This window comes from Drosophila arizonae, chromosome X (genome assembly GCF_054131065.1).
Source record: "Drosophila arizonae isolate 15081-1271.41 chromosome X, UAZ_ARI_1.0, whole genome shotgun sequence".
Taxonomy (NCBI): domain Eukaryota; kingdom Metazoa; phylum Arthropoda; class Insecta; order Diptera; family Drosophilidae; genus Drosophila; species Drosophila arizonae.
The window spans coordinates 233,925-242,051 of NC_142927.1; the positions used below are offsets into that span (position 1 = coordinate 233,925).

General features: G+C 35.4%; 1 protein-coding gene across 5 annotated transcripts; it reads right to left on the reverse strand.

Annotated features, from left to right (window-relative positions):
• Positions 1-534: 534 nt before the first annotated feature.
• On the reverse strand, positions 535-7,199 carry OtopLb (Otopetrin-like b). Of its 5 annotated transcripts, none has more exons than XM_089475240.1 (7): positions 7,028-7,196; positions 6,102-6,832; positions 3,165-3,620; positions 2,904-3,056; positions 2,627-2,844; positions 1,517-2,488; positions 535-1,454 (listed from the first exon to the last, which is right to left on the reverse strand). In XM_089475240.1, exons 2-7 carry the CDS (start codon positions 6,209-6,211, stop codon positions 937-939), a joined length of 2,427 nt encoding a protein of 808 aa, XP_089331366.1. In that variant the 5' UTR covers positions 6,212-6,832; positions 7,028-7,196; the 3' UTR covers positions 535-936. The 5 variants fall into 5 exon arrangements, with proteins under 5 accessions (XP_089331366.1, XP_089331369.1, XP_089331370.1 ...); XM_089475243.1 differs by having other exon boundaries at positions 3,165-4,145; positions 7,028-7,185; XM_089475244.1 differs by lacking the exon at positions 3,165-3,620 and having other exon boundaries at positions 7,028-7,185.
• Between the last annotated feature and the right edge of the window lie 928 nt (positions 7,200-8,127).

Genomic DNA, 8,127 nt, shown 5'->3' on the forward strand with positions numbered 1-8,127 from the left:
TCTAACATACGCAATTAAACAAAAAGAAGAGAAAATAAGTTCTTTTTGGAATTCCATATTTTAACTAGTATTTGATTTTGTTCTCTATATCTCTTTTCTTTGCTTGTTTTGTGAATAGACTTATAGCATTCCCAATTGTTATTTGTCAATAAGAAAATAAAACCCTAGCTTTTAACAAAGAAATTGTCTATCGAAGCCTTCATACAATATGTTTTAGCCGGTAGCTCTTTTAAAGGAAAAATAAATAGCTGCAATAATAGAAAATTTCTCTTATGAAAGCTAAAGTTTTTTCTTTTAATGAATTTGCTTTAGACTGGAAAGCAACCTTTCTAGTTTATAATAAAAACAAGCCAATATTGTGAACGATAAACAGATTTATTTATTAATTGTATAATGAATTCCGAGAAAGGATTATAACACTTAACGTACGAATGGCCAGAGATTGTGGAACACGAAGCATGAATCGAAATCAACTCAAACCATAATTTATATATATATATATATACAACCCTATCAAATTAGATGATATTATAATGTTATGGAATCATTATTTTTATTTGCTACAATTAGGAAACAATATTCAAAGTATACAAATATTATTGTAATCTTAAAAAAATGTACACTGTATACAATTAAATGCTTTATTTACTATAGAGCTAAAAAAAAATTTTTTTTCAAGCTCTCTTAATGATAAAATGGCTGACGAAGTACAAATCTGTTCATATGTACCTCTATGCATTTATTGGTATTTAAATTTATCTACCCAATCTATTTTTCTCCATGCGATCGTACCGATTGGAGTCGCCAAGAAATGGCTTAGACTACTTCATGCACCAACATTTTAAGCTTCGACATACTAATCATACTAACGTTTACAAAATTTTAAAAGCAGAAATAAAAAGTGAAGCGGTATGAATTGTCAGCCATATGTAAGGATTAGTGGGCCTTAGCCTTATATGTAATTTTCCATACTTCGAATAGACAAATCGTTGAATGAAAGCGATAGAAAATTGCCAGTGGCATTGAGATATGTGTGATGATTGTCCACCCCCATATACCAAAAAACTCGAGATGCGTTTGCCGAAAGACGGCCCGACCTTTGATGAGGGTGTTGACAAACCATATAGCAATATTAGCGACCAATAGGAATGTAATAATTTCGCGGCCGGGCTTGCGGCGCACCTGCTTAGAGCCTTTGCAGCGGCGGTGGCTAGAATGCAGTATGAACATTGTCTGCAGTGATGTTTGCACAACACCAAAGACCTCAGCAATGATGCCTTCAACGCGGTCTGGGACCGTATCCCATTTAGCGAAATAGCTGCCTAGAATGCTAAACATGCCGTACAGATAGACGCCAGTTTGAGCAACAACTAATAGGAGATTATCCAAGTCCATTGAATGGTGCTCGTCGCTTGTATCCTTGATATATCGAAGATCACGCATTAGGATCATGCCTGTGAAGAAGATAATATTATTCAAGAGATCAATTCTTCTCATCATTATCACAGCTACCTACCGGTAATTACCGCGGAGGCGCACATGAAGTACATGAATGTTTCCCAGAGTGTCACCTCCTGGGTGGCGATCAGCTCATAGCCTGGTTGCGTATACAGCACAAAGTACATAATCATTGATATAATAGTCATGACAATAATGAGTATGCCGAAGAAAAGACCCTTATGTGACTGAGAGCAATCGACAGAGAAGTGATGGGCCGGCTTTTGCGCTATGGGCTTTATGGAGTTCTTGCGGGTCTTGTCGATGTCCGGTATGGACTTAACTGTCTTCCACATTTCAAAGAGAATAACTGCGCAAATTAGAGAGTATTCAATTGTACATGGAAAAAGAAACGGGGACAACTGCTGAACTAAAGCACCCATAATAGTAGTCCGAGAGCATCCTGAAAATGTTGTTTGTGTTGGCGTTGCTACTGTTGTGAGGTTACTAACAGTTATATTGACTATTATTTTGTTCATCGTGCTTTCATTGGAATGGTTCTGTATTCTTAATCCAGTGTTAAGTGGTCCGTGAACTTGAAGGGATTGATTCAGAGACGACCAGTCAGGACCGCCATGTGTTCCGTTGTGTAGCATAGGATCGTGGCCTTGATCCATATCATGGTGGTTTATGTGAAATATTTCGTGCTTAGTTTCTTCGACCAGAACATATAACCATTCACACAAATTTGTGGCTACCATGTGCATGAGTCCGAAACGTGAAGTTACCTTGTGACGTGCCATGTCCATATATGTTGTGTTGAGGAAGATGAATTGCACCTGGGCAATGCAGAGTACCATACGGCAGATTGGAGTAATGGCTACAAAGACGTCGTGGCATCCAGGGTGACCATTGAGTTCGAAGAATTGACCAAATTCCAGCCCCGAATACACCATTGTACCGATGGCGAAGGCGATAGCACCAACGCGTAGATAAAAACTTCCGAAGTGTGTCACCTTGTGCTTAAGGTGTATGTTGCTGTTCTTCTCGTCTAATGTTCGGAAGACAATATTATTTTGACTTTAATAATTATATACACATGTCCAAAAAACTAAATGAGTTTTCTTACTGAAGAAATTCAGCTAAAGACAATAATAAAAAAATCAGAAACACCAAATATTCCACTTACGAAAATCCTTTAGTGCATTGAAGAGAGAACGGTTACGAAATGCGCTTATATATACAAATATAACAAATAATATGCTTCCAGCATATAAATAAACATAAAATCCTTGATAAACATAGGTTGGTATTTGATCTGATATAACCTCCGTAATGGGAAGGCAGACTCCTAGGAGCACTAGTAGCTTGCAATAGGTTGCAGACAGTGCCGAGCTGATAGCATCACTATAAGACAAACGATGTATCTAAAATGGTTAATGATGATATTCCAAATGAGCTCTTACTTGCCCGTTCTCCGGTTCTTTTCTTTTTGTTGTTTGGCTTGAAAGCTTTTTGCGCCGCTGTCGTAGTTGGCGCTGGAACCATTGCGAGCACTTGCAGTGCCGCTGTGAAAGTTAATCGTTGCGGTACTGCCGGTGGCTGTTCCATTAGGATTTCTTTTGTTAGAATGTGAAAGTTGAAGAAACAAAAAGAAAAGCTTTAAGGTATTGTGATAGTATATTAACGATTTTTAGATGTCTTAATAATATAAAGACTAGCTGTACCCTGCATTTTTGGAGTTTCGTGGATGAAGAAAATTATTAGGATCCTTGCGTCCAATGCCGGGAGGTCGGTTAGTCAGGATCTCCTGTAGCAGGATCGATGGACGTCGCGATACCTGAAGTGTGTAAGCTGAATCGTCATGATGTATAGCTGGGAGGGGCAAAAGAGCCTGACGCTGACTGCCATGTTCCACGAGCTCCAAGTTTGTTTGCGATTTCGCTAGAGGTGATATTGGGTGTGACATAATCGGTATGTTATGGTAACCACAATTGTCACATGCGGTGCGAGCGTATCGTCTCACGGAGTTTGAGGTTGCAAATATAGTCGAGTTGTTGCCGGAATGCGGCTGAGTCTCCGGTGGTGGGGTCGTTGCAGGCGTTAGTCGAGAGAAGGATATCGATTTTTTTGGTTGCCTTATTGTGATATATTCGCAGCTGTCGCAGCTAAGTACTTTATTTCTAACGTAAATTTGGAATTCAGTACCTCAAATACACGCTCGCAGAACCAAAATCAATGTATGATTGTGCTTAATATGTGCAACTCTTAGCTCTTTTCAGCCTAGAGTTTGCAAAGCAACTGAGGTTACGACAGGGCATCTGATGACTATGGACAACTATCGATGTTAATTTTTGTACACCACTTCAAAATGTGGGCAACGTGAAGACTACAGTCGGACATTTGTATATGTACATATGGTTCTGTTTCTAATTGATTTGTAATTGATTTTGTGTTTAAAATTTTTTAGGTCTTAGGTAGAACTGAAGCACTTATAATTAGCCAATAAAAGACCAGCACACGGGTGTTGAATTCTACATAGATATTACCCACTGATAACACACACCAAATGGGACTCCGTATCAATTAAAAACGATTTGGATATGTGGAATTTTTTTTTCGAGTTTCTGATTTAATTTGCTTCAATTTGCAATTAGCAATTCTCATTTCTATTTCTTTACTTTTATTTCTGCTTTTATTGTTATACCCTAAACCCATTGAAATTGGGAAATCAGTGTATAATGGTTTTGTTAAATGTATGTAACAGGCAGAAGGAGGGGTGTCCGACTCCATAAAGTATATATATTCTTGATCAGGCCGACGAGCTGAGTCGATATAGCCATGTCCGTATGTTTGAGCGCGTCAATCTCAGAAGATATAAGAGTTAGAGACTTAAAATTCGGTCCGTGTATACCACGCGCATATCGATTTTTTCCTGTCCTGTTATTTTGTTATAGATTAAGAATATTATCGACCCCTCACCCTAGACATTTGTGCTTTAGCAAATGTACACATTTTAATGTTATAATCACGATCTAAAAATTTCATGAAGATAGTTCATCCACAAGAAAAGTTATTAAACAATTAAGTTCCCATTGTAAGCAACCACTGCAGCCGACGCGTGTTTATACGTGCGTGCGTATGCCTGTAAGTGCGAGTGTGTGTGTATGTGCGAATAATAATTGAAATATCAGTTGCTTGAAGGGTTCAGGGGATCTCGTTGTCGAGCAGTCTCGACTAGAGCTTTCTTACTTGTTATATTCTGAACCCATCGAAAATTGGAAATCAGGGCATAATGGTTTTGTAAAAATGGAAGTAACAGGCAAAAGGAAGCGTGGCAGGCAGGTGAATACTGCTCGAACTAGAGACTTTAGATTCACGGTGTAGATGCATGTGACGAGTACAAAATCTTTTTATTCCTTCGCCCAAAATGAAAAAAAAATATGTATTTCAAGAACTTGAGACTAGATGACATATTTGAATATTTTTATCATTCCTTGAAATTTTGATGAAGATAGTCCCACTACAAGGGGATTTGATCTAGAAATAGGTTACCTTAGGATAATCGTTGATGTGTGCGTCGCTGCTATAAAAATTGGAATATCAACTATGTAGTTGCAGACTTTAGGGTATGTGGAACAGTTTCGACTAAAATTTACTTCTTATATATACCCTTAGATCCACTAAAAATAGGGAACAAGGTAAAATTGGTTTTTGTTAAAGCCAAGTTAATTTCAAATAATTGATCACTTTTGCCGTTTCCATATTTTCGAATAAAAAAGCTATCGAAATTATTGAATTACATCTCATATGTCTTTGGAGTTAGACAAATAAATAAAAAATTCATATACAAAGTCATCAGGTAAGATTTAGACTTGGTATAGTTTATTTTGGAAAAGTTTTGGTAAGTGAAATATTATTGACTTCCATAATTTCATTGAGTTGAATATAGTCAGTGCTTACGTTATAATTTCGGCCATGACTCGTGACGCGCTAATTTTACACTAATCAGATCTGTCTGTATTGACAATGGCCAGCTAAATGAAACATTAAATAGAATATTCTGCTTAAAGCAAAGGTGGCCGTATAAAAACAGTTTGATCTACATAGAATCATGCACTTTATACATAGACGCAAATTACTTTCGCTGATGCGAAAGAAGAGTGAGTATTTCTTATAATATTTTTAGCAATGTGATATATTGTTGTTGTTTTATTGGCACATCGTTTCATAAATGAATTTTGTGTGTTTCGATTTTATATCAACAAATAAAATATGGGAAATGACGTATCATAATTATTAAATTACATTATCTTGAATCATAATTGATTCAATTAATGTCTCGTTTGACATTTGTTAATTCTTTGCTCTCTATTTTGTTATAGCATAACTATTAATAATTATTAATTATGTTAATATCCAAATTGAGCTTCACTTATCACTTTTAAGTAAAATTTGATATCGGACGAATAAATGAATTCCAATACACATGCATAAGTTCAGAGCGTCCAGGTATACAATTCACATATGTATATGTAACTAAACAATGAGAAAGAGTTACAAATATGCAGATCATGCCATGGTTAGGTATTCTCAAGAAACATATTAGTGGATATTGATATTTAGGAAATATTTATTTATTTAGTTAAAATAAAATCACACACTTTTTGGCACGCGCCGTAATGTCGTCTTTATAGTGAACGCGTTGTTTTGTTTTCCATAATGAGATCGGATCATCGTAGTATACGTTTGCATTTATATTATTGAGTGACATATTGAAACTCGTCTATGTGAACCATTCACAAGAAATTCTCATTCAGAATTATATCCTAGGCACCGCTGACTGTACAGTAATGTGTTGCCTCTGGTACTAAATGCTTGTAATATTTCTGTCTGTTGCTGTAGCTTATACTGCTTTTTGTCAGACACTATTTGAGCAGTCTATTAGCGATTATTACCTTTTATTTCGCTTTTGCTAACATATGTTTTTGATACACAGCTTAACACACTTTTGAATTTCTGGAATTGCCTTATAAAATAACTCTTATAAAAGACCTTATGCACAAGTTTTATAGATTTATTAGACTATTACATTAATTTCCGGAATCCAAAGCTGATCGATATTATATATATATTTCATTTATTTGATCTTAATATTATAATTAACATAATTGTTATCACCATAACCGTTCTTATCAATAACAATGCATCATAACAGTATTTTTTATAGTATTTTAAAGTAAATTTTATTTTGTAGGTGAGTCAATTTACATATTTACATACCTCAAAAGATCTAGAATTATAAACAATTAGAATAATACGAAATACAGCAAGAGGTGGACATTGATTCTGACTAAGCTAATACATACATAGTAAATAAATAAAACATTTAAAACTATATATATATACAAGAAGAAAAAAAAAAAAACAAAACATAAGAATGAATGTAAAAAGTTTATATATTGTAGAATGAATCTTTTGAGCATTTGGGTTTCATTTCACCCGAATTAGAATTTAGTCCATTGTATATTACAGCTAATAGCTAATAGCTAATAAGGTGGAGATATTAATAATCCATTCGTAGTCTCACCTAAACGTAACTGAAGGCATTCGCTCGTATCTCACTTGACGAATCTGCTCCAACATTAAGTCAATTCGCGAACTGTTCTTAAAAATGATTCAATAAGAGAATATCAACGATTGGCCAAAATTTAAAATAAAAGTGCAGGCGCCTCAGTCGATGTAAGAAAACTAAAATAGCAATTTATTTTTTTCAAATTCGTTCTTATCATTTCAGTTTGATAAGGGTGAGAATGTTGTGTGACTCGTCACTGAATGTTCTGTAGACAACGAGTTCGTGTGATTTGTTTATAGTTAATGCATAGGTATTAAATTGGGCTTCCGATGTGCACGACGTTTGTCAGTGACAAATGAGTGTATAAACAAGCATACATGTATGTACATGTGTAGATACCTTGGACTTTCAAAGCTATCTACAAATGGGAAGCATTTAGCTTCCTTCAATAAACTGCATATACAGAAACCTGAATGCGATTTTTTAACAATGCGCACCGAAAAACATTCCATTAATTTATAAAATGGATCGTACCAAATTTCCGGAAGTTGGTAAAATACAAAATATCTAGTTTGGGAATCCGGTAATTATACCCTGAACCCATTGAAAATGGGAAATCAGGGTATAATGGTTTTGTTAAATATATGTAACAGGCAGAAGGAGGGGTGTCAGACCCCATAAAGTATATATATTCTTGATCAGGGCGGCGAGCTGAGTCGATTTAGCTCTGTCCGTCTGCTGTATGTTTGAACGCGTCTATCTCATAAGAAATAAGAGCTAGGGACTTGAAATTTTTTTTCGTAGGTCCGTGTGTAGCACGCGCAGATTGAGTTTTGCTTTAAATATCGAAAACTTGCTCCGTTATTTTGTTATCGATTAAATACATTATCAAAAACCAGAATAAAAACAAATAATAAATTTATAGCTCCTACATCTTAAAAGCTTGAGTCGCCAAATTTTATATGTATACTTTATGCATTTTATACAATTTCGGTTTTTGTCCAAATTTAGCCCCCACCCCTAATTCACCCCCACACCCTGACATTTGTAATAGGAGTATTTCAAATAGTAAAGACTTGTGCTTTGGCAAATACATGCATAGTTATGTTATATTC